We start from the raw sequence: 26884 nt of genomic DNA, 5'->3' as shown, positions 1-26884 counted from the left end.
TTTGTCTTTTGGAGTCCCTGGAGGGAGATCCTTACATCAGTTGTGATGGGGGCTCTTGGCCTTAGGGAACAGCTACCTAAGGAACATTTTTAATGTTGTATTTAGATTTTTCTAGATTGTCTTAGAGGCTTTTGCTTTGATTCCCCCAGAGCTCCTCAGGAGAATGTTCAGTAAGGCCCCTGTCATGAATCTTCCTAAACAGAAGGAACATCCTGCATGCATTACAGGCTCTGACTGGAAGCAATGGCTAATGCAATAAGCAATTGAAGTTCTTCTTAATGAGTAAGGAGACCTTATAAAATCTAAGACGATCTTAAGAAATTAAAAACAACGGAACCTTGAACAGCATAGGTTGCAAGTTTTTGCAATGGCTCCCTTCTTGGTTATCCTGATCCTACTTTGCCTACCACCTCAGTTAAGTTCTCTACATAAAAACTAGGCTAATCTCTTTGACTTCTAGACTGATTCTTATTATTCTTTCCCCCAGTCCTCTAATAACTCCCTGTTTCATCACAATAGAAACCAAAGTCCTCCAGGATTTGGGCCCCTTCCCCCGTTATCTCCGACCTCCTCTCCCACTACTGTAGCAGGCATTTCCCCCACTCATCTGCACCGGAGCCTCCTTTCTGATGTTCAGACACCTCAGCACCGTTTTCTCTGCTGGAATCACTTCCCCTAGCTGTCTGTATGCCTTGCTTCCTCACTTCTTTTAGGTCTTTTTTTTTTTTTTTTTTTGGCTGCACCATGCAGCATGTGAGATCTTAGTTCCCCAACCAGGGATCAGATCCATTTCCCAAGCAGTGGAAGTGCAGAGACTTAACCTCAGACTGCTGGGGAAGTCTCCCTTAGGTCTTTTTTTAACCCTCCTCATCTCTGAGGTCTTCCCTGACCATCGTATTTAAAAATGACTTCTTTTCACAGCCTCCTATCTCCCTATAATTTTTGGTAGCATTTTTTTTTTACCATTTAATATCCAATATCATTTATTTGTTCAATGTTTATTGTCTAAGTTCTAGAATGTTACCTACAATGGCAACTCCATTACAGCAAGGATTCTTATCCTTTTTTCCTCCTTTGTAGTCCCAGCACCTAATATAGTGCCTGTTACATGGCATGTGTTCAACAAATACTTATTGAATAGATTAATAAATAAATTTAAAGGGACTTTTTAAAAACATGCCCAGGTTCTCCCCTGCCTCCCACATAGCTGCCTTTGTTCTCATCCTAGGTGAATGAGAACTGTGCCTTCTGAGAGAAGAGAGAGTTCCTGATACATTCTAAAATCCACCACCTTTGAATGAAGACTTAGGGCCAGAGAAAGCACATAGCTGGAAAGACCCATTCTTGACACTGGGGAACTTTGTAACTGCAGACAAGTTGTTTAACCTCTCTGCTGGTATCTGATCACTTTCTGTAGCAAGGAGGGCCATACCATTTCAAAAGAATATCTTATTGCCTTATTTCCTGTGTAATGCTTTCCACAGCCTAGGACATTCTTTTTATTGAATTTAATTTTTTATCTTGGATCATAGTTGATTTACAATATTGTATTAGTTTCAGGTGTACAGCAAAGTGATTCAGTCATACACATATCCATTCTTTTCCAGATTCTTTTCCCATGTGGGTCATTACAGTGTACTGAGTAGAGCTTCCTGTGCTGTACATGGGTCCTTGTGGTTTATCTATTTGATATATAGGAACATGTATCTGTTAATCCCCAACTCCTAATTTATACCCCCCTCACTCCCCTTCCCCCTTGGAAACCATAAGTCTGTTCTCTATGTCTGTGAGTCTATTTCTGTTTCATAGCTATATTAATTTGTGTTCATATTTTAGATTCCACATATAAGTGATTTCATATTTGTCTTTCTCTCTGACTTACTTCACTTAGTGTGGTAATCTCTCTAGGTCCATCCATGTTCCTGCAAATGGCATTATTTCTTTCTTTTTATGGCTGAGTAATATTCCATTGTATATATGTAGGAAATTCTTGTAGCATCTATGTGTCTCCTGTATTCATGTAGTTTGTACACCAAGATGTAAAGAGTGTCTTCAAATGTAGGTCACCCTGATAGAGAGGAGTCTTTGCTCTATGTTCTCCCTGATCAGTCTCTCTCTCCTCTCCTGTAGAGACTACTGCTTATTCATTCATTGATGCATTGCATTTAATATTTATGGACCTACCCTGTGCCAGGCACTGCTCTAAGAAGTATGGGAGCAACACAGATAATGAATTCACACATGTATTTCAGACACTGTGCTAAATACTTCCCATGTATTCTATTTGTCTTTACTCTTTGAAGTATAGTTGATTTGGGGCTTCCCTGGGTGCTCAGGGGTAAAGACTCTGTCTACCAGTGCAGGAGATGCAGATTCATTCCCTGAGTTGGGAAGATCCCCTGGAGACGGAAATGGCAACACATTCCAGTATTCTTGTTTGGGAAATCCCATGGACAGAGGAGCCTGGAGCCATGGGGTCACAAAAGAGTCAGACATGACGTAGCAACTAAACATCAAATAGTTGATTTACAATGTTGTACTAATTTCTGCTGTACAGCAAGGTGACTTAGTTACACACACATATACATTCTTTTTTATATTCTCTTACATTATGGTTTATGCCAGGAGACTGGATATAGTTTTCTGTGCTGTACAGCGAGACCTTGTTGTTTATCCACTCCGAATGTAAGAGTGTGCATCTACCAACCCCAGACTCCTAGTTCATCCCTCATCCCTCCCCACCCCTTGGCAACCACAAGTTTGTTCTTTATCTTTACACATATTTTTAGTTTGTTATTTTTTAGAGAAGGAGACTATTACTGGTGTTTTTATTGGAAGTACATCTGAGATGCCCCCTAAATACACCTACAGTACCCTTTATTGTAACAAAATCTCTTTATTTCCCTAAGGAGTATTAGAAATTTTTAGTGGAAATGGAGGGAAACAGTCTAATGCTTATGTGTGAAAGAAAGGCACATCCTCTTTTGCTAAAGCCCCATTTGCCCTAGTTCTTAAATAGGATTCAGTCAAGGTAGCTTTTTTCTCTCTCTCTTTTTCTTTTTTCCTCTCTAGCTGCTGCAAAGGCAAAAGCAAGTTCCTGCTGATGAAAGGTGTGAGAAGGTCAGCCCTGAGGGTGGAAACCCGTGGCTAAGAGAAGGATCTGGAGGCTTGTAGCTCCCAGCTCAGCAACTCCAAGCTTCTCAAGTCTCTAAGAGAATTTAGCCACCTTCCCCTTCCCCAGTCCCCCAGTCCCCAGTTCTCTTGTACTCTGCAAGGACCCCCCACTTAGGAGCGCCGTAGGCTCTGCAGTCAAGCTGCTTGCTTGGAGTGTGGCTCTAGCACTAACCAGCCATGTGACCTAGGGAAGATTGCTTGACTTCTCCGACCCAAGGTTCTCTTCTGTAAAATAACCAGGGCCCCAGATAAAAGTACCAAAAGAAAGAAAATACAGCTCCAGCCTTCAGCTTTTCACAGTCTGAAACAAGTATCTCTAATTTCATGTGGTAATAGACACATGGACAGAGGGCTCCAGAGCAGGGAACACAGGGTTGGAGATACAGGATGCCCACACAGAAGGGGACACTTGTAAGCCAAGTCTTCAAACCCCCCCAAAAAAACCATTTTACCAGCAGAGAAGTGAGTAGAGTTGTTCAGAAATGAAAGGGTAAGGTTTGTGTAGGGAGTAAGAATAGTTCAGACGGACTGGAGGACTGGACATGTTAGGCAGGAGAAATAATAGGAGTTATCCTCGGAGTCATCTGGAAGGATATGCTAAGAGGTTCACATTTGAACCTAAGAGCAGCTGGGATCTGTCAAAGGATTTAAGCAAGCAAGCGAAACAGTCAACTCTGTTTATGTGAAGGACGGATCGGAAAAGGTAGAATTATCCCCAAGTAATCTCGGAGAGACTGAGACAGAGGGAACAGATAGGAAGAGTTGTAATCAAGACACATTTTGGAGAACAAATGAAATGGCTTGGTGACCCATGTACTAAGCTCTCAGAGTGGCAGTAGGATGGAGCAAAAGTTCATGAGGCCAGAAGAGAGGTAGGATCGTAGTGCTTATCTCCAAATAAGGTTAGAAGCACCCTGTGTCCTGGGATTATCTGTGGAGCAGATCTCCATCCAGTTCAGTTCAGTTCAGTCACTCAGTCATGTCCGACTCTTTGTGACCCCATGAATCACAGCACGCCAGGCCTCCCTGTCCATCACCAACTCCCGGAGTTCACTCAGACTCATGTCCATCGAGTGGGTGATGCCATCCAGCCATCTCATCCTCTGTCGTCCCCTTCTCCTCCTGGCCCCAATCCCTCCCAGCATCAGAGTCTTTTCCAATGAGTAGAGTAAAAATAATGTTTTTTTTCTTTATGATTGTTCATTCCACTGAGCATGTTGGTTTAATTCACTAACCGTTGGCTTCCCTGGTGGCTCAGAGGTTAAAGCATCTGCCTCCAATGCGGGAGACCCGGGTTTGATCCCTGGGTCGGGAAGATCCCCTGGAGAAGGAAATGGTAACCCACTCCAGTATTCTTGCCTGGAGAATCCTATGGACGGAGAAGCCTGATAGGCTACAGTCCATGGGGTCGCAAAGAGTTGGGCACGACTGAGCGACTTCACCCTTCACCCTTCACCCATGTTTCCCTTTAGAGGGCATCTTTACTAGAGAATCTTATCCTCCCATCTCCCCTAAACTGTGTGAATTCTTAGTTTTGATGGAATGTTTGGGATGACAAAGATGCTTATAATGCTGGGTGAATTCTTAATTATTTCCAATGCATCTTAATGTTTTTTTTTTTTTTCTTCAAAAGCCAGTGAAATGCCTTGTAACAGTCAGAGTCATCACACAATGCCCAAGCTTCTAAAGACGCTCTCCTGTTCCCGAGTGAAACTTCTTCTTTAAAGAAGAACAAATTTTCATCTTGTTCCTTTTTTTCTGTTTAGAATTGGTGGATCTCTAAAATGTCTTAGCAGAATAGATTGTTTTACCTTCAACTTAAATACGAAAGTCTTTCCTGTAGCCCTTTAACTTTTGAAATTCTCCTTGTGTTCACCGAGGACAGTCTTTGACTAGACATGCTTCCTGGGAAAATAGGAGTATTAAAAAAACTCATGTGTGAATCTTAAAGAATTTATTAGGGCAGCCAGTTGAGACAGAATAAGAAGTCTCATCAGGACTCCAGTACCCAAAAGTCTTGTGCTTGGTGCACCAAGGTTAGAATTCACCTCTTCTTTTCCGTGTCTGCTTTTAAAGTTTGCGTGTTCCTACGATGCTGAATTAGGCAGCTTTAGTCAGGAGCCCTCACCATTTCTGACCTCCTCAGTTCAGTCGCTCAGTCACGTCCGCCTCTTTGCAACCCCATGAATCGCAGCACGCCAGGCCTCCCTGTCCATCACCATCTCCCGGAGTTCACTCAAACTCATGTCCATCGAGTGGGTGATGCCATCCAGCCAGCTCATCCTCTGTCGTCCCCTTCTCCTCCTGCCCCCAGCCCCTCCCAGCATCAGAATCAGAGTCTTTTCCGATGAGTCAGCTCTTTGCATGAGGTCCCTCTAGATCTCCCTCAGAGACAGTCGCACACTCCACCGAGTCCTATCTCCTTAACCACAATTCTGATAACACGGTTGCCTTGCTCCAAAACTTGATTGTCTCCTCTTGCCTACCAGTTGATGTCTGAGATCAGGGAACTACAGGACATCAGGGCTGGGAAAGACTTTATATTGTTAACCACTCCATTCCTCTCTAAAGCAGAGAAATCTGCTGAACAGATAGTAAATTCTCCCCCTTCACAGACAAACAGACCATGATTTTGGATTGTGATAGAGGAGGATATTCTAAATCTTCCTATGTCTTCCCCTTGTTGGCCCTGGTTCTGAACCTTGGAACCGTTAAGAGTGAGTGTAGTCCCTCTTTTGTATGACTCTGCTTCAAATCTGTGCTGACAAGAGTCTTGTCTTTCTCGAACCTTTTCCTGAAAATTTAATGCCTCCTCATTGTTCCTCATGTAATACTGATCCCGTCCATCTCATGGTAGTTGCTCTTCTCACCGTCTTTCAGATGATCATACATCTCTAAACTGCAGGTGTCCAGAACAGAATTCAGGTTTCAGGTGTGTTGTGGCTGGAGTATAACCTCCCTCCCTGGCCTGTACCTCTATTGATGTAGCCTAAGCAAAATTGGGCTTCCCAGGTGGCGCTAGTGGTAAAGAACTCGCCTGCCAATGCAGAAGACTAAAGGGACTTGGGTTCAGTCCCGGGGTCGGGAAGATCCCCTGGAAGAGGGTAGGGCAGTCCACTCCAGTATTCTTGCCTGGAAAATCCCATGGACAGAGAAGCTTGGCAGGCTACAGTCCTTGGGGTTGCAAGAGTTGGATGTGACTTAGTGACTAAATCACCTTGATGGCAACTTGCTGGACTTCCCTGGTGACTCAGCAGTAAAGAATCCACGGCAATGCAGGAGACACAGCAGACACGGGTTCGATCCCTAGGTGGGAAAATCCTCTGGAGGAGGGCATGGCAATTGCTCCAGTATTCTTGCCTGGAGAATGCCATGGAAGAAAAGCCTGGCAAGTTACAGTCCATAGGGTCATAAGGAGTCGGACATGACTGAAGCAACTCACCACACATGTACACATGTGAACTCGTCAGCCAGCCCCTAGGTTATACTCTTAGAAGCCTCTAGGGGGAAGCCCCAGTCATGTGGGGCAGTCAGGAACCAGACCATCCCCACACCAGTGGAACCAATCCTCTGAGTCCTCACCAGTGCACCAGTCCAGACGGGAATCCCAGACTCAGTCACATTGCAGGGTAAGCATGAGGATATGTAAGCAAGCAACAGAGGCTTCTTCCAGCTTGAGCAACTGTGAGCCATATAGCATCATGTGATATGAACATATAGCAGCCATCCTGACTCACGGACTCACTTCTCCTTTTGCCTTCATGATTCTAAGGGAGTTACATGAGAAGGTGTTGGTATTTTGGTATAGGATAGCAATGGCACCCCACTCCAGTACTCTTGCCTGGAAAATCCCTGCAGCCCCCTGGTGGGCTGCAGTCCATGGGGTCGCTGGGAGTTGGACACAACTCAGTGACTTCACTTTCACTTTTCACTTTCATGCATTGGAGAAGGAAATGGCAACCCACTCCAGTGTTCTTGCCTGGAGAATGCCAGGGACGGCGGAGCCTGGAGGGCTGCCGTCTATATGGGGTTGCACAGAGTCGGACACGACTGAAGCGACTTAGCAGCAGCAGCAGCAGCAACATAGAGAAAGCATAAAATTGGACAGACTAGATATTTTTGGAGGGAGAAATAACATGGCTTGCAGATGTGGGAGGGTGAGAGGAGAGGAGGAATACAAAATCTAATGGCTACCAGATTTGGGGAGCTGCTCAGAATGTGTTTACCAAACTGAAATGGAAAAGATGGGTAGGATGGCTGGGAGCAAGAGAGGGAAATAAGTTCCAGATTTGAAATATCAAGATTGAGATGCCTATTAGACAATTAACTAGACACCTAAGGAAGGCACTTGGATGAGTTTATAATGCAGGAAGAGGTGGGGATGGAGACATAAATGTTGGAGTCATCCATGTACACATGTGGCATTTTAAACCAGGGAGGCAGATAAAATCAGAAAAGATAGTGATGTCAATGTTTTTGGTCAACTGTAAAGTGATCTCATATATATGTGATGTTATTATCCTATGTATTCCTAACTGAGCATATCATTAGTCAGAGTAATACTTTCTAATGTAGGGCCAGTCCTGTGGAATTAGATTTAGAATCGTTTGAGGGAATGATTCAAAAAAGGAAAAGGAGTGGGCTGATGGCAGTCCTCTCCCAGGGCCCTGTGAGGGCTGCTGGCTTCTCTCGTCCCCCAGCACCAGCTCGGAGAGCGTCATCCTCCAGGAACACTTCCAGTGCAATTAATCATGTTAATATCTATAAATAAAGTGCAATCAACAGTTACTTTAACAGTGCATGCTAATTATTGGTAGGATCTGTCACTGGAAAAGGATGTTTTTGCCAATTTTGTCATGTCTGGGTCAAGTACCAGGAATACGGTGGGAGTTGCTGAGAAAACTGAATGACCAAATCATTGCAAGCTTCCATTTACAGGTGGGCCAGGTTTGGGCCATCAGTGTGATTGTTACAGTGAAAATTAATGACCTTTGAGAGAAGTGTTGCAACTGGAATTTCCTCTCTACCTGATAAATTATTATTTCACCCTGCTTTATCTCACAAGTATTTTTTGTTTTTGTGAGAGACTCTGTAAAAACAGGATTTCTCGGTGAGTCAGTAGTGCTGGGGGATACGGGGTGGGTGGTAACCAGATGTCCCATAGCTTAGTGTCTTCCTGGAAATTTGACCCAAAGTCTTGAGGAAGCTAGGCTATGGGGGCTGCAGCAGATATCCAAGAACTCTTGCACCTCTTCATGTGTGCATCGGTTCATGAAATACTAAGCTACTCGTTAAGCGTCTGCCACTAGGAAAGATGGAGAAGTCAGACTCCCTCTAGAAGAGTGCAAAGACCAGTGACAATGAGAAGCATACATCAAATGTAGTAATATTAGCCTCCTCTTATTTACTATAGATGCAGATTGTCTCATTTGATCTTTTTAACAACACTAGACCTTAGATTGGAGAAGGAAATGGCAACCCACTCCAGTATTCTTGCCTGGAAAATCCCCTGGACAGAGGAGCCTGGCAGGTTATGGTCTATGGGGTCACAAGAGTCGGACACGACCGAGCGACTAAGCACATACACAGGGCTTAGATGGTAAAGAATCTGCCTGCAGTGCGGGAGACCTGGGTTCGATCCCTGGGTTGGGAAGATCGCCTGGAGAAGGGCATGACAACCCACTCCAGTATTCTTGCCTGGAGAATCCCCATGGACTGAGAAGCCTGGCCGGCTACAGTCCATGGACTCACAAAGTCGGACATAACTGAGCAACTAAGCACAGCACAGCACTAGTTTCCAAATGAAGAAACTAAGAGCAGAGAACTGATAAACTGAGAAATTATGTAGTTTATCTAAGGTTGCATAATAAAGAATCACTAACACTTCACCCTGTTGTTCTACATGTCCAGACTTCAGGACTTTTAAATAACAAGTCCTCTATATGTTAATACCCCTAGCTTCAATTCTCAGTCTTCAAACCAAACACTTTCAGCTGTTTGTTTCAAAATATGCCTCCATATATTTTAATGCTCTATTTTATTTTTTAGTTTTAGATTTCTATCAAATTTTGTTACAAAAGTTGAAGATTTAGCTCATAAGTGCGCTACATGAACACACTCTTGCTCCTCCAACTTCTCAAAATAGTAATATTACAAATTTGTTGAGATAGTTATTCCTATCTGTATTGTTATTATGTAAACTTAGTTTGTAGCTGAACCATATAGTGCCGGGGTCCAGCCCCAGTGGATCCAGGGAATTCGAAGCATGGACGGCGTTGGCGTGAGAAAAACTTATTTATTGATTGATATAAGATTAGATTAAGAAACAACAGTGTAGTAGGAAAATTAAGTGGAGAAAGAGGGCTGAATAACTTGGATTACGTGGAAGACCAATAAAATTCCAGACAAGGAATTTGCACCATCTACGTCGGGCCACCGTTGCTCACTTGAATATCTAAGGGTGCCTCGCCTTAGGCTCCCTTTCGCGAGGGTCTTAACAGCCAGGGCAAGTAAGTAGACTTGGTGAGCCTCTCCGCGCCCCAGATGGGAATTCAGCCTGAAATTAAAGTAAAGAGGAGAGGGAGGAAAAAGAGAGAGAAACACGGGGGAAACCAGTCCAGTGACTGGCTTCGGCTCCTATTGTTTAGAAGGCCTTATATACCTTTTAGATTGTACACAGAGATCAATGGGTAATACAAAATTATGCAATGTTAGCAGCCCAGACTCTTATCAAAACCAGGCTTTTCTCTCTGCATACCTAATTGTATACACAAGTCTTAGGTGATTTACATCATCTTCTGGCCAAAAAGGGCCAATTAACATTTTATAGCCTTTTTTCTGATAAGGGTTTGTCAACCAGAAGACTTATTTGTGTTGATCTTCCCAAGGTTTGGTGCCACTCTCAGAAAGTACTAAATAAAGTTACATTCTTACATAGCAAGGACACAAGAGGAGTGCAAAGAGAAGTAATTAACTCAAAAGTCTAGTGTTGCTAACATCAGAACTACTATATATCTTTTTCCATATCCCGTTTACATTGATTAACATCCTCCCAGGTGCCTAAAAGATAAAGAATATGGAGGCCTGGCAGCAATCATTGAGTCAACAGTGAAATCCCGTCACCAATATAATTTTTAACTCTTTAGAAAAGGCTCTGTATCTTTAAGATGCTTTTAAGCTTTGTGCCTCTCGCAGTTGGGGGGCTGTAAGCAATTCACAAGCTGTAAGAGGTCCGGGGGAACCTGTTAGACAAGCTAGAGAGCAATCAGAGGGGGTTAACTGAAACATCCCTTTCAAATGCAGAAGACTAAAGCCCTGAGTTGACTTTTTTCCAGAGAATATCAGAAAAGTGGAAAAGCAGGCAGATTCTTATTTTGGGGGGGTGGATGCTCAGGAAATTCCAGGGGGAAAACCTGAGGTCTGATCAGCCTTGCCATCAGAGCTCTTGCCGCATGACCTTGTCACAGGTGGGATTCCTCACGCTGGCTCCCGGTAATATAGTGTGATTACATTCTTTGTTCCACCCAGGAGTTTGAATTTCTAGCCTGGCTCTTACTCCTGATCTCCATTCAGTTCAGTTCAGTTCAGTTCAGTCGCTCAGTCGTGTCCGACTCTTTGCGACCCCATGAATTGCAGCACGCCAGGCCTCCCTGTCCATCTCCATCTCCCGGAGTTCACCCAAACTCATGTCCATCGAGTCCGTGATGCCATCCAGCCATCCCATCCTCGGTCGTCCCCTTCTCCTCTGCCCCCAATCCCTCCCAGCATCAGAGTCTTTTCCAGGTAGTCAACTCTTTGCATGAGGTGGCCAAAGTAATGGAGTTTCAGCTTCAGCATCATTCCTTCCAAAGAAATCCCAGGGTTGATCTCCTTCAGAATGGACTGGTTGGATCTCCTTGCAGTCCAAGGGACTCTCAAGAGTCTTCTCCAACACCACAGCTCAAAAGCATCAATTCTTCGGCACTCAGCCTTCTTCATAGTCCAACTCTCACATCCATACATGACCACAGGAAAAACCATAGCCTTGACTAGATGGACCTTAGTTGGCAAAGTAATGTCCCTGCTTTTGAATATGCTATCTAGGTTGGTCATAACTTTTCTTCCAAGGAGTAAGCGTCTTTTAATTTCATGGCTGCAGTCACCATCTGCAGTGATTTTGGAACCCAAAAAAATAAAGTCTGACACTGTTTCCACTGTTCCTCATCTATTTCCCATGAAGTGATGGGACCAGATGCCATGATCTTCGTTTTCTGAATGTTGAGCTTTAAGCCAACTTTTTCACTCTTCTCTTTCACTTTCATCAGGAGACTTTTTAGCTCCTCTTCACTTTCTGCCATAAGGGTGGTGTCATCTGCATATCTGAGATTATTGATATTTCTCCCGGCAATCTTGACTCCAGCTTGTGTTTCTTCCAGTCCAGCATTTCTCATGATGTACTCTGCATATAAGTTAAATAAGTAGGGTGACAATATACAGCCTTGACATATTCTTTTTCCTATTTGGAACCAGTCTGTTGTTCCATGTCCAGTTCTAACTGTTGCTTCTTGACCTGCATACAGATTTCTCAAGAGGCAAGTTAGGTGGTCTGGTATTCCCATCTCTTTCAGAATTTTCGACAGTTTATTGTGATCCACACAGTCAAAGGGTTTGGCATAGTCAATAAAGCAGAAATAGATGTTTTTCTGGAACTCTCTTGCTTTTTTGATGATCCAGCGGATGTTGGAAATTTGATCTCTGGTTCCTCTGCCTTTTCTAAAACCAGCTTGAACATCAGGGAGTTCACGGTTCACGTATTGCTGAAGCCTGGCTTGGAGAATTTTGAGCATTACTTTACTAGCATGTGAGATGAGTGCAATTGTGCGGTATTTGAGCATTCTTTGGCATTGCCTTTCTTTGGGATTGGAATGAAAACTGACCTTTTCCAGTCCTGTGGCCACTGCTGAGTTTTCCAAATTTGCTGACATATTGAGTGCAGCACTTTCACAGCATCATCTTTCAGGATTTGAAATAGATCAACTGGAATTCCATCACCTCCACTAGCTTTGTTCGTAGTGATGCTTTCTAAGGCCCACTTGACTTCACATTCCAGGATGTCTGGCTCTAGATGAGTGATCACATCATCATGATTATGTGGGTCATGAAGATCTTTTTTGTACAGTTCTTCCTTGTATTCTTGCCACCTGTTCTTAATATCTTCTGCTTCTGTTAGGTCCATACCATTTCTGTCCTTTATTGAGCCTATCTTTGCATGAAATGTTCGCTTGGTATCTCTAATTTTCTTGAAGAGATCTCTAGTCTTTCCCATTCTGTTGCTTTCCTCTATTTCTTTGCATTGATCACTGAAGAAGGCTTTCTTATCTCTTTGATCTCCATACTCGTATTTAATTGCCTCCCTGACCTTCCCATTTGGATCGCACATTTAATGCATACAGAACTGAGTTCTTGGTCTTTACCATAGCCTTCTCTGGTGGTTCAGAGGGTCAAGAATCTTCCTGCAATGTAGGAGACCCGGGTTCCATCCCTGATTCTGGAAGTTCCCCTGGAGAAGGGAATGACAATCCATTCCAGTATTCTTGCCTGGAGAATTCCATGGACAGTGGAGCCTGGTGGGATACAATCCATGGGGTCAAAAAGAGTCGGGCACAACTAAGTGACTAACACTTTCACTTTCCTATAGCCCAGTGCCTTCTCCCTCTCCATTTAGAAATGCAAGTTATTGGCAATTCCACCTTGTCATTAACTCAGACCAAAAGTACTGGAATCATCCTTGACTACTCTCTTTCTATCATTTATTCTATTAGAAAACTCTGTTGTTTCATCTTCAAAATTTGATGATCTCTCTCCACTGTTTTCTGTGGACCAATCCACGTCACCTCTCACCAGGTTCGTTACGGTCATCTCCTAACTACTGGCCCTGCTGCTGCCCTTGTCCCCTCAGACTCATCTCAACACGGAAGCCTGAGTGATCACATTAAAATAAAACCACATTATGCTGTTTCTCAGCTTTAACCTTTTAATGACTTCCATTCCCACTTAGAACAGAGTTCTCATGATAACCTGCATGATTCGGTCCCTCACAACCTCTGTGACCTGACCATTTTTTCCTCCCTTCTCTTCTTACTATCTGCCTTCTCTTCTGCAGACACAGCAGGTATGCTCCCACCTCATGGCAGTGTACTTGCTCCTTGATCCGTGTGCAGTTCCCCCCCAGTTAGCTGCATTACAGCTCTCTAACCTCATTTCTAAAGGTCTTCACTCAAAAAGGAACTCTGTTATGAAGCCTTCCCTACTTAACATTTTATTTAACTCTCTTCAATACTATTTAATCCCTCTTCTGGGCTTTTTTCTTCTCTGCATTGTATTACGTGTGTGTGTATTATATGTGTATATATATGTGTGTGTGTGTATATATGTATGTGTATGTCTGTATATAGTTGGTTTTGCTCATTGTCAAGCTTTTCACATAAGAAATATAAGACTCATGATGGCAAATGGCTTTTGCCTATTTGGTTCCCTGATGGATTCCTAGTAGCCTGAGGAGTCGTGGTGGTGGTGGTTTAGTCACTAAGTCGTGTCTGACTCTCTGTAGCCCCAGGCTCCTCTATCCATGGGATTTCCCAGGCAAGAATACTGGAATGGGTTGCTATTTCCTTCTCCAGGGGATCTTCCCAACCCAGGAACTGAATCCGCATCTCCTGGATTGCAGGTGAATTTTTTACCACTGAGCTGTCAGAGAAGCCCCCCCTTGAAGAGTACCCGACAAATAATTGGATCCCATAAATGTTTCTTGAATGAAGAACAAACGAATGAGTTATCTTGATTTGATTTGCTGTGGGGGTTGTGTGTGTTCGCATGCCTGTCACTAACTTGTTCCAAACCCTGTCAGATGTTTAACTTTCTTAATAAGTACATTAAGTTTTATTTCTTTCTGAGGAGGACAGCATTTGAGGGCATAGAGCAAGGAGTAAGTGGAGAGGCAAATGAAGTGAACTGGGACATAAGACAAATATCCATACATGCATGAGTCAGTTTCTGAGCTCTCTATACAACTCCATGGGTTTATTTGCCCTGCACAAATGGTCCGCTAGCCCAGTAGCATTCTAGTTAAGTATTCCTATCAGGTAGACTAGGATCTCCCAATTTGTTCTTCTTCAAGAGAATCTTGACTGCTTAGCACTTTGCTTGTCTAGGTTAAATTTAGAATCAGTCTGTCAAATTGTAATTTGATTGGAATGACATTTAGCCTGTAGATCAGTTTGGAGAATATCTATGTAATATTGAGTTCTTCCAATCTCTGGACATAGTATATATCTTCATTTATTTAAACCTTCCTTAACTTTACTCAATAATGCTTTACCATTTTTCTATAAAGAAATAGTATACAGTTTTAGGTAAATTTATTCCAGGGTTTTGATGTTTTCTGATGCTGTTTTAACTAAAGTTTTTTTTTTTCTTCTATTTTTTTAACCTTTTTTTCAGGTACATAAAAATTAAATCTATTTTTATTTACTTATAGCCATCAACCCACCAGTCATCAATAAGCATGCTTATTAATTATAATAATCTATGTATAGCTTTAAAAAAAGTTTTTTTTTATGCCATGCCACATGGCTTGTGGGATCTTAGTTCCTCAGCTAGGGATCAAATCCAGGCCCTTGGCAGCAAAAGCACACTGCACCACCAGGGAATTCCCCCCAAATTTATTTCTTTACATAGGAGAAATAAATGACAGAATGAATGCTTCATGTCAAAACTTTATACCATTTATTTCTTTTCCATACCTTATTTCCCTAGCTAAGGCCTGAAGTGCAGTATAGAGTATAAGCAGTAAAGTGTCTTATTTCCTACATTAATTGGGTAGCTTTTCACATTTCGCAGTAAGTACATCAGTGCTGTAGCCTTGTTTTTAGAGGCCCACCATCAGATAAATTCTTCTGTATCTGGTTTGTTAAAAACTTTCACCATAAATAGATGCTTGATTTTTATCATATTTTTCTACATTCACTTAGATAATTATATGATTTTCCTCTTTTATTTTACTATGAACAACCATATTTTTAAAACATCATATGTAAATTAACCTTATAAACTTGAGGTAAAACACATGGAAGTAATGTGCTCTCATTTTCATGTTTTTCTTCATTCAGTTTTCTCATATTTTGTTTAATATTTTAAAAATCTCACTTCAAAAAATCTGTACATTATGTCTAATTTTTATCATCTGTAAAAATGTAAAAGTGGATGTAAAAGTGTTTATAAAATAATTTTATTATCTGTTTAGTGTTTTTAGTAAAGATCCATAGTGGTGTTGCATGTCAACCATGACATGATTATTTTTGCCTTTCTCCCCTACCCCCTCTTTTTTACCTATTTTAACAAAGGTTAACAGTTTTTATTTAGCCTTTTCAAAGCTAACTTTTGGCTTCATTGATTTTCTTAAAGTCATTGATTTCTGCTTTTAAATTTATTATTTCCTTCCTTCTACTTAGTTTGGGTTTAATTTGTTGTTCTTTTTCCAAGTTCTTTAGATAGATGCTTTAATTATTTTGTTCCATGTTACAGTTTTTAAAGCTAAAAATTTTCCATTAATTTGATTCTTAAGCATTTGGGTGGGGAAGATTCTACAGTTCTCTTCCTGTGTGTTTCTTTTACTTGCATGTGACTACCACACTCACACCTCTGACACCAAACATGTTGGGGTTTTTCTTATATATTTCACAGGCAATTCTGAGACCAGCTGGGTGTCTTACAATTTAACTCAATTTGACACTCTCTGCCCGATTAAGGACTCAGTCCCATGAGACTTCCCTGGCTTCAAATGCCAGTCACAAATAGCAAGTGCCCAGATTACTCACAACTTCTGTCCAACTTGGCTACAGGTCAGATGGTCCCATGACCTCCTCCTTGGATTCCATTATTTGCCAGAACAACTCACAGAAATCAGGGAAACATTTACTTGCTTTACCAGTCTATTAAAAGGTGTGATAAAGAATACAGATGAGCAGAGATACATTGGGTGAGGTCTGGGAAGGTCCTGAGCACAGCAGCTTCTGACTCCATGGAGTTGGGGGATGTGTCACTTTCCTGATATATGGATGTCTTCACCAACCTGGAAGATCTTTGAAACCAGTACTTTCAATAATTTATGGGGGCTATCTAATGTAGGCATGATCAATTATCAGCTTCATTTCCAGCCCTCTCCCGTATCTGGAGAATGGGTGGGGGGTGGTACTGAAATTTTTGGGTTTTTAATCACGGCTTAGTCTTTTTGGTGACCAGTTCCCATCCAGAAGCCATCAAGGAACCTACCCACAGTTGCCTCACTCAAACAGAAGATGCTGCTAGTGCTGTCAGTGCTCTTATCACTTAGGGATTTACAAGGGTTTTAGGAACCCTGTGTCACGAGCAGGGATGAGGATGTAAGTGCAATATATTTCTAATTTTCATTGTGGTTTTTACTTGGAACTGTGGTTATTTGGAAGTGTATTTCTTAGTTTCTAAACATATAGAAACACTCTATCTTTTTATTATAGAGTTCTAGCTTAATTCCATCATGATCAGCCCTTATCCTATCTAATATCTCTGTCAGTCCCTGCTGTTAACCTAACTTCCTTCCAGAATGTCTTCTGTGTCATCAGCTGTTGATCTCTGGGTGAGAATGTGTGATGGTTAGGTACACAAGCGATGGACCACAACCACTTCTCCCCTTCTCAGTACAGGAAAATATGTGTGAAAAGGCAAGCTGAAAGGAGGGCACTATGTATGTATAGTAAAGAATTGGCTCAACAAGCTTGGGGTACCTAAACCCTGCACATTCTACAAAAGGGACTAGACCTTGACTGAAATAATGGGGTGTCATGCCCTCCTCCAGGGATTGAACTCACGTCTCCTACATTGCAGACAGATTTTTTAACCATCTGAGCCACCAGGGAAGCCCATAATTTATGATGGTTACTTGTTTCTGTTCATTTAAGGGCTCTAGGCTACACTGATCACCCTCTGATGAAGGGAGTAAAGACTGACCAGCTAAGATTAGTCATGCGGGTACCGCTTACCACCCGCAGTAAGAACATTGGGCATCAGGGTTTAGGTGAGCTTTCCTTGTTGGTGATACTTAGTATGTTTTGTCACACATCACTGTGGAGAGTACCAAGTGCTGTATGTGTGACTCCATTGGAAAAGGGCAACTGGAAACTAATGCCTGATTTCTCTCGGACTCTACCCTATGTAATATTTTTTTCTTTGCTGATTTAAATGTGTCCTTTTATTGTAAGAAACCATATGAACATGACTTAGCAACTAAACTACCTCCACCACCATGAGCATAATAGCCTTTCTGGGTCTTTCTAATGAATTATCAGACCTGAGGGTGGTCTTGCGGACCCCCAGGACGTGTGTGTGTGTGCAGAGTCACTACAGGGGTGTCCAACTCTTTGTGACCCTATGGACTGTAGCCCACCAGGGTCTTCTGTCCGTGGGATTCTCCAGTCAGGAATACTGGAATGGGTTGCCGTGCCCTCCTCCAGAGAGGAACTTCCTGACCCAGGGATCAAACCTGTGTCTTTTATGCTCCTGCATTGGCTTGCTTGCTAAATCACTTCAGTCATGTCCGACTTTTTGTGACACCATGAACTGTAGCCTGGTAGTCTCCTCTGTTCAAGGCATTCTCCAGGCAAGAATGAGGTGGGTTCTTTACCACTAGTGCCACCTGGGAAACCCAGTTCAGTGGTGCTTAAAAATTATTGAGACTGGGATATCAAAACTCTGTTGATAATGATTCCATGCCTAACTTTATAACCTACTATAAAACCAAAGTTCATTAATTTTGGCAATGTTAATATCATACAAGTAGTATTAAAGAATAATTATTCAAAACATCCAGTTATATATATCAGATGAAAATATGAGATTGCCCCCACTTCTTCATGAGGATCTTCACAAAATGACAAGCAGTAAAAGATTTTTGCTTTGACCCTTCAGTTATAAATACAATTAAGGATGTCCTAGAATCTGAGGAAAACCAACATCATGAAAGAGAAGGTCCAAGGTAAACAAACAGATCAACTGGTCACTGGAGAAAAAGAGATTAAAGCAAGAGAAAAAAATTCCAATTAACATCAATCACTGAGAACCAAGAAAAATCAATGAAAACAAGATATCTAAATACCTTTTGGGGAAATTACAGAAGATACAAGTACAAAGTAAAAGTACAGAGAAACAGTTTTAAAACCTCCTTGAGGGGGAAAAAAAAATCTGCAAAAGAATGACATCAAACACCCTAGCTAGAACATGAAGTACTAGAAGGTATTGTGACAAAGTAGAAGATTCTAAGATAAAATAATTTTAAGCTAAATTCTGTGCCCAGCTAACTTTCTTTAAAGAATTAGAGCACAATAAAGATTACTCTACCTACCTGTGAACCCTCACTGGGAAAAAAGTACTCAAGGACACACACAAGCAAAGTGTATCTTAAAATGGGAGATAATGGGTTTTATGAAACTGCAGTGAGCATTGAAATAAATATGTTAACCATAGTTTAAATGTTTGCTAATACTTTGGCTATGAAACAATGGAATGGGAATAAACTATATTTTGAAAGACAATGTCATAATAAATTCCAAGGGGAAGAAGATTTGGATACAAAATTAACAAGCTTGACTTAATAAAAATATAGAAATAAGTCCCTTGTGAATAGAGGATAGGCATTATTTTTAGATACATTTGAGCACAAATGCATGGGATAGGATAGGATAATTTTTAAATGGTTGAAACCATCAAGGCATTCTCTGAACTCAAGACAGTAAAACCAGAAGACAAAATTATAGTCCTCTGTAAAATCTGTCTTTTCAGAATTTTAAAATTTCCATTAATTTATGTACCACAAAATTAATCAATTTTAAGTGTGCAAGTTTGTCACATATACATAGTCATATAACCACTACCATTCAGTTCAAAATAATTTTTAATATCTCTTATGACTTTTTTATTTGACCTATAGGTAATTTAGAAAAGTATTGTCTAATTTTAAAATATTTAGAGATTTTTCTAGATATCTATGGTTGAATTCTACTTTAATTTTATTATTGTTAAAGAACATACTTTGTGTGATTTCATTCATTTTGAATTTAATGAGAATTTTTTAATGACTCAGAATATGATTCATCTTGCTGAATGTTTATATTTGAAAAGAATGGGCATTTTGATCATTTGATGGAGTATTAATAGGTAAAGTATCAATTACGTCAGGTTGGTCGATAATACTATTCAAGTCTTTTATATCCTTAACTTCTTTTTTGCTTGCTTGTTCAATGAATTACTGATAGAGTAGTGTTGGAATCGCTAATTCTACTTGTGTGTTTGCCTATTTCTCCTCTTAATTCTATCTCATTTGTTTAATATATTTTGAAGTTCTGTTATTAGAAGCATATGCATTTCAGATTATGTCTTCTTGATGATTTTAGCCTTTGTCAATGAAATATCACCTTCCTCCCTGGTAATATTCCTTGGTCTGGAATCTTGATATTAATATAACCACTCTAGCTTTCTTTAGATTACTGTTTACATGGCCTAATTTTTTTCATCCTTTAAACCTATCTGTGTCTTGATATTTTAAGTGGGTTTCCTGTAGACAGTGTATATAGTTGGGTCTTGCTTTACAGTCCTATCAGAAAATTTAAATCTTTTTAATTGAAGTTATCAGGTATATACATTTAATGTAATTATCAAGATGGTAGTGTTTAAATCTGTCTTTTTTGTTTGTTCCACCTGTACTTTCATTCCTTTTTTCTGTGCCTTTTTTTGAATTGAGCATTTAGAAGTGTGTTATTTAGTTTCCAAATATTTAGAGATTTCCCAGATATCTTTTTGTTATTGATTTCTAATTCATTTCCATTGCAGCCAGCGAATATAGTTTGAATCTTCTCAAATTTAGTTGAGACTTGTTTTATGGGCTATAATATGATCTTTCTCGTTCAGTGTTCTGGGTTCACCTGAAAAGATGTGTATTCTATTGCTGTTTGGTATTTCTTTAATGCCACTCATTAGGCCAAGTTAGTTGATAGTGCTGTTCAGGTATTCACATCTCTGACTGCAACTTGTTTATCCTCACAGTTCTATAAGTTTTTGCTTCAGATAATGAAATGATCCTCTTTTTCCTGATAATACTTGTTGCTTTTACATATACTTTGTCTGACATTAACCACTCCAGATTTCTTTCTATTAGTTTAAGTGCGGCATATTGTTTTTTATTCTTTTACTTTTAATGTATGTATACCTGTATATTTAAATTAAATTTCTTGCAGAGAGCATAATATTGGGTCTTGCTGTTGACTAAATTAGATAATCTTTGCCTTTCATTTGGATGTTTAGATCTTTTATATTTATGTGATTATTGAAATTATTTTGTTTAAATTTACCATCTTACTATTTGTTTTCCATCATTTATGTCTCTTCCAGTCTTATTCCCTTTTCCTTTTTTTCTGCCGTCTTTTGGATTAACTTAATATTTTTAAAGCATGTATCTTATCTCTTTTGTTGGCTTATTAACTAATTTATAGTTAATAAATTACGTTATTTTAGTCATTTCTTTGGGGCTTATGGTATATGCTTTTAATATACAGTGCCTAACTTAAAGTGATAGTATTCTACTTATCTTCCGTACAAGAACCTTACAGCAATGCTAGTTTCACATCTTTCCAGTGAATAACCTCAATAAAAATTTCTCTTACTCAATATTAATTTTTTTAGTCCCAGAGAAGACTCTAAATCTCCCTGTGTGGGTAACATACTCATCCCTGAACAGAAGTCAGTGGACAGGGCCATGAATACTTTGGTCTGAATTCCTGCAGCAGCCCTTCTAGAACTTTATGGAACTGGGAAGGATTTCACCAGAAGAACCCAAGGATAGGAATGCAAAAGTGCGCTAGCTAGACAAAGACTAGAACTATCACAGACCACTACAGGTAGACATCACAGAAAGAGTTTACAGGTTTTGCAGGTATAGAATTCATGCACATTTGCTATCAGTTCCCGATATATCTTGCCAACAATACTGACCTTGGCCACACAAAGCAGAAGCAAATGAAGCATTTCTTTGTATGACATTTTCCTTCCCCTTGTAGCCCTCCAGGGCATTTAGCCACCAGTGACACCTCTGCATATCTGATTTCTGTCAAGCTGGAAAAGAAGCCAAACATTCCATACTCTTTTGTATTTGACTTTTATCAGCATTCTGGAAAATTTTTTACTGACAGTATAAGTACTTCTGTGTAAGGCAGTGTTTCTCAACCTTGGCACTACTGACATTCTGGACCAAATAATTCATTGTAGTGAGGGGCTTCCATGTGCATTGTGGGATGTTTAGCAACATTCCTGGACTCTACCTACTAGATGTCAGTAACACCTGCCTCCCCAGTTGTAATAGTTACAAATTTATCCAGATAACACCAAATGTGCCCAGAGGGAGCAAAATTCCTTCTGGTTGAGAACCACTGATTTAAAGGGAATGTTTATACACATCAGGAGCCATAGATTCTTAACCCCAAATTAGTATGGGCTGATGGGGAGAAAGCAGAGTTAGCATTAGGTTCCATCAACTCCTCTTGCATAGCCCACAAACTGGTCACTTCTCAAGGGACCACATCTGTTGTCACCACAGCAAAAACACCTTCCAGCACCTGGAAGAGAGCAGTGCTCAGCAACCACAACAGATGTTAAGAGAGCAAGCAGATGGATGGATGAATGGTAAAGGACGAAAAGAAAAATATGGGTGATTATTCAGTGTTACTCTGGGGAAAGGAGTGACTTAGGTGGTATGTTTAAGAAGAGGAGATATTTTACTATTATACTTAAAAATGTTTGTACTTGAATTTTATCACTGTTACTTTCATAGTTTCGATAATTTTAAGTGATTTATTTTTAAAGCACTTGGAAATCAAACCAAGCCATTTCTCCCTAATAAATCTTTAATTTGCCTAGGTTTTACTTTTAAGTACAAAAGTGGACTTTAGCTCTAGTTCACATTCTGAATATATAACCAAATCTGAAGCATATTTTTTTCTTTTAACTCATGAGCAAACAGCAATATAATGTAAATATTTGTGAATGAGAGAGGTTTATGTTGGAGGAAAATGTACTTAGCACAGAAGTAACTTAACACAGTACATTCAGCTGTGTGCCTTGGCCTTGAGGGTGGGGACTGGAGTAGATGTATCATCTCATCTCCGGCCCTACAGAGCTGGTGCAGTGGGGGCCCTCAGAAATCGTATGCGGAAAACAATGATGATAGAGCTTCATACGCATGGCTTTGGTTGCTCCTGTTTTACTTTGTTCAGACCAAGATTATTAGGGCAGGATGAGAGGAGAGGGGTTTTGAGCCCTCTGAGAAAAGTCCTCTGAGAAGAACAGATGTCTGGGCCTTTCTGCTTAAGGCAGACAGAAGAGGTCCAAGGGCAAGGGAGTAGGCCAGGGAGTGTAAAGAGAAAAAGGTAATTTATGGGAACAGCTGTTGCTCCTCTTTTTTGTCTGCTACTGGCCAGAAACTGGATCAAATCCTTCAGTGACAGCAGACCCTCCTCCTGCAGTCGAAACCCCAGCAACACAAAACTGTCTAGCCCCAGCCCATGTGACACCCCACTCCTGTAGAATTGTCATCTCTTCCCTCACCTCCACCCCAGAGGGAAAGGCCCAACTACCTAGGTCTCTTGATATCAGGGCTTCAGGAACCAAAAGAGCCTGGCATGCTTTTGAGGGGAGGTCATTTATTTACATGAAGCAGGCAGAGCTCAGGGATACGGAGCAATCCATCTGCCTTAGCGACCAGACAGGCTCCCTTCACCTCATCCTCCTACAGAAGCGGTCAAGGAAGGAGGTTGGGCGAGGTGACCTTCCAGAGCCGAATCTGTGCTTCTAAAAATAGAAGCATCCTTGGAGAATCAAGGAGGGGAGGAGAGGCAATAGATGTTGAGGGCAAAAACCGGACGCCCCAGAGCATTATCATTATGAAGCTATATTAATTAGACCCAGACACCCGGCTTGATAACCTCAGATATCACAGAAGTTGAAACGAACTGGCTTTTTTCCTTTTTTCCCCATTTCTGGTTGTATTTTCCCTGGGCTAAAAAGGAGAAAGAGAATGGTGTCTTCTGACCTATTTGATTGGCTGCACACTGCCCGAGGAGATATTTTCCCCAGCAGAGGAAAGTGGGGCTTCTTAGAGACAAAGAAAGAAAGCCAAAGCTTAAGCAAAGTGGGAGCCCAGCGGTCAGCAATCGGGTGCTGTGGGACCTGGATCCCCTCCTTTGTCTGCCAGTCAGGAGATTGCATAGGGCTGGGCAGGTGTCCAAGTGTGTCCAGGGCTATGGATGTGTGGGCTCAGGGCTGCTGCTCTTCAGGGTCCTCGTCTAAAGAACTGTAGGGACTAGCGTTTGCAGGCCTCAGTGAAGCCACATCCTGGTCTGCACAGGTTGTGTGCAGGGTTCTGGTGGGTAGAGGGATGTTGTTGGGGTGGGCGGGGTGTGCACGCGCGCACGTGCACGTGCGCATGCACTCATGTGTCGGGATGGAGAGTGTTAGCAGGAGTGTATGGAAGTATTGCAGCAAACTTGGTGGGGGCCATGTAGGGAAGAGTGAGGGACTGTTGGGGAGGGATGCATGTGGATGGTGACATGTGCCTATATGAGGTTTGCAGGAAAAACTGCGGGCGAAGCTATGTAGGAAACCAGGGATGAGGAGTCTCCGAGGGGCTGTATGGAGACCCATTTGAGAGAGTGCACAAGACTGCGGTGGGTGTATGTATACAGAGCATGTCTGGGGTGCCCGAGAGGCAGACAGCACTGCTGGGGATTCTGTGTAGCTTTGTCCCGGGGGCTGTGTGGACTGTGGTGGGGATATGAGTGAAATCGCATGGGGGTCTCCATGGGGTTAGTTAGGCTGTGGGGGCTTCTGTTCTCTGTGCAGGGCTGCAGGTAATGAGACAGAAGGGACAGAACCCAGACGGTCTACAGTTCTGCCATCTAAAGATGAGTGTGTTTCCTTAAGGGGGGGGCTCCGGAGGTAGGAACATTTATTCTTCTTGTGACTGATGATGTGAAGGGAAAAGACATGAGGGATTTGGGAGACGAGCAGGCCAGTGCAGCCCCTTGCAATGCTGCCCTGCCCCTGCTTCTGTGTGCACCAGGCTAAAGACACTTTCTTTATTATGATGATTATTTTATGTTAAAAAAATTTTTTTAATTGAAGGATAATTACTTTACAGAATTTTGTTGGTTTCTGCCAAATGAAGATATTTCTAGCGCTTCAGTTTGTGCTTTCTCAACAGGACAACGTGGATCTTGGAGAACTGATGTTTTCCCTCTGCTATCTTCCCACGGCTGGCAGGCTGACCATTACCATTATAAAAGCAAGAAATTTAAAGGCAATGGACATAACAGGAGCATCAGGTGGGACAATCTCAAATTCACATTTCTTCCTACAGTTCTTATATAGCACCTCATGAAGCTTCCAGTGGAGTAATAAAGGTACATGGACTTTGGAACCAAACTGCCTAGGTTTAAACTTAGTCCTAGACCTAATAGCTGTGTGACTCTGGCAAGTCAGTCCCTCTGGGTTTCAGATTCCCCATCTGTAAAAATGAGGATCATAATAGTGTCTGGCTGTTTGTGTTGTTACAGGATTATGATGCCTAGGAATGGTGCCTGGCACACACTGAAAGCTCCTCGGTGTTAGCTCTCATTATTACTACCAGTATTCCCTCTTAGGTCTTCTCCTCCACGTGACTGTGGACTGGACCCATAGTTTGCACATGCTGATGTATCTAATTGGGTCTTTCCTCAGATACAAGCAATTGTCACCTCAGGCTTTAGAAGATTGATATCCTATATCCTTCTGTGAAAGGTCCATCGGTGAACTATGCAGTTTGGTTTTTCCAGTGAATCAAGCATGTACCTTTAAATTTTAAGCCCTCACAGAGGGACTTCCCTAGCGGTCCAGTGGTTACGCTTCCACACTTCCAATGCAGGGATATTAGTTAGATTCCTGGTGGAGGAACTAAGATCCCATACTGCTTGGCATGGCCAAAAAATAAAAAAACAAAACAAATGAAATCCTAACAGAAGGTATCCTGAAATGGAGTTCCTTTATATAAGTTCACAAGCCACCTCTGCAGAGGTTCACAAAATGCGGTCACAAAATGCCCAGTCCATTGGCTTTTGGTCACTGAGATCAAAAGCAATAAATTGCCTCCTGGATACCAGTGTTTTATTCAACTGGAAAAAAAAAGAAGTGAACCCTCCTGGCCCTCTAAGTCTCCTGGACAGTGTATGAGTGTGAGGGCCACCCGTGGTTATGCAGGTGAAGCAAGGAGAACTCCCCACTAGGCAGGAAAGTAGTGAGGTGGAACCGGGGGTGTCCCGGCAGGCGCAGAGACCAGCCTTGTCCCCTGCCGCCCAGTGGCAGCATGGCCCCACAAGCAGGCCTGCGTCCTTTCTCTCCCTGACCTGCCCAGCTGCTTCCCCCTCCGCAGCTCGATTGCAGGCAGCTCGAGAGCTTGGAGCTCCTGCACTGAGGACGTCCACCCGCACCCTAGCTTCTTGCTATGTCCAGGTGTTTAGCTTCTCCCTTTCCTAAAGGCCTGGGTTTCAGGAAAGACCCTGTGGGGTGGCTCCGAGTCAGAGCGTGCCACCTCCTCCCCCGTGCCTTGACAATGGCTTGCGTTTCCCTTCCTGTGGCATCCTGACAAGTCCGTGATCCTAGCTGGAACATTTCTAATTTAATAACAGATGTTTTCACACTATTTTTAAATTCCACACATTTTGAGCAGAGTGTGTCCTGTGCTTTTTCCTGAATGAGTGACTTAATTACCCCAACTCCAGTCGTTGCCCAGACATTGTATAAATTACAGTTTTCAAACTCCAGTCCGCAGGCAGGTAAAGGGCTTCTGGCACCCTGTGGTCCTTGAACCCCACCATGACCAAATTGCCGGCCTAAATCTGCATGTCTCCTCACAGTACTCCTGCTTCTCGTGGTCTATGCAGATCCCTACGTGAAAGTCTCACTGATGTGTGATGGCAGGCGACTAAAAAAGAGGAAAACATCCACCAAGAGGAACACTCTGAATCCTGTTTACAATGAAGCCATAGTCTTTGACGTCCCTCCCGAGAACATTGACCAAATCCACCTGTCCATAGCAGTCATGGACTACGACCGGTGAGATGCCTGGAACTGTTTCTCATTGCAAACCCACTGTGCCCAGGACTGGGGGAAGGGGCGGCCGCCGCGGGTTCTTAGCTGCTGTCCCAGTGCAGCCACTAAGCAGCACCCTGAGAGCTGATTGACAAGGAGTCACCATTTTACAAGCCTCTAAGCTCTCCTGTTTCTCATTCTCTCCCTTCCTCCGTCCTTCTGTCTCTTCCTCGCTTCCCCTCTCCATCCATGTACACCCCCTAGAATCTTAGCTTGGAAAACTGTGGCCCCCACAGATCTTAATCTTCCCTCAGGCAGTCCTACCTGGCTTTTATCAGAAAAATTCCACTCAAAACAGCAGAATGATTACTTGAGCCAGACCATCAACATTTCTAAATACACAGCTTCATTCTTTTTTTTTCTTTCTCTTCTCCCAACATGTTTAATAAAGATCATTTCTATCCACTTAAGTCTGAAAGCAAACACAGAAATGTTCTCTTGAAATTGCTAGAATCAGTATGGATGATGGGGT

General features: G+C 42.0%; 1 protein-coding gene across 2 annotated transcripts in view; it reads left to right on the top strand.

The window, feature by feature from the left end:
• SYT9 (synaptotagmin 9) overlaps positions 1 to 26884 on the top strand; it is a 212123-nt gene that overhangs the window by 132680 nt on the left and 52559 nt on the right. For both annotated transcript variants that reach the window (XM_040258469.1, XM_040258470.1), the window contains exons 4-5: positions 24491 to 24611; positions 26205 to 26376. In XM_040258469.1, coding sequence (XP_040114403.1) covers positions 24491 to 24611; positions 26205 to 26376 — 293 coding nt within the window. The remainder of the gene's footprint in view (positions 1 to 24490; positions 24612 to 26204; positions 26377 to 26884) is intronic.

Source organism: Oryx dammah, unplaced genomic scaffold, assembly GCF_014754425.2.
Source record: "Oryx dammah isolate SB20612 unplaced genomic scaffold, SCBI_Odam_1.1 HiC_scaffold_17, whole genome shotgun sequence".
Classification (NCBI taxonomy): Eukaryota; Metazoa; Chordata; class Mammalia; order Artiodactyla; family Bovidae; genus Oryx; species Oryx dammah.
This window is presented reverse-complemented; position numbering and strand designations above follow the sequence as displayed.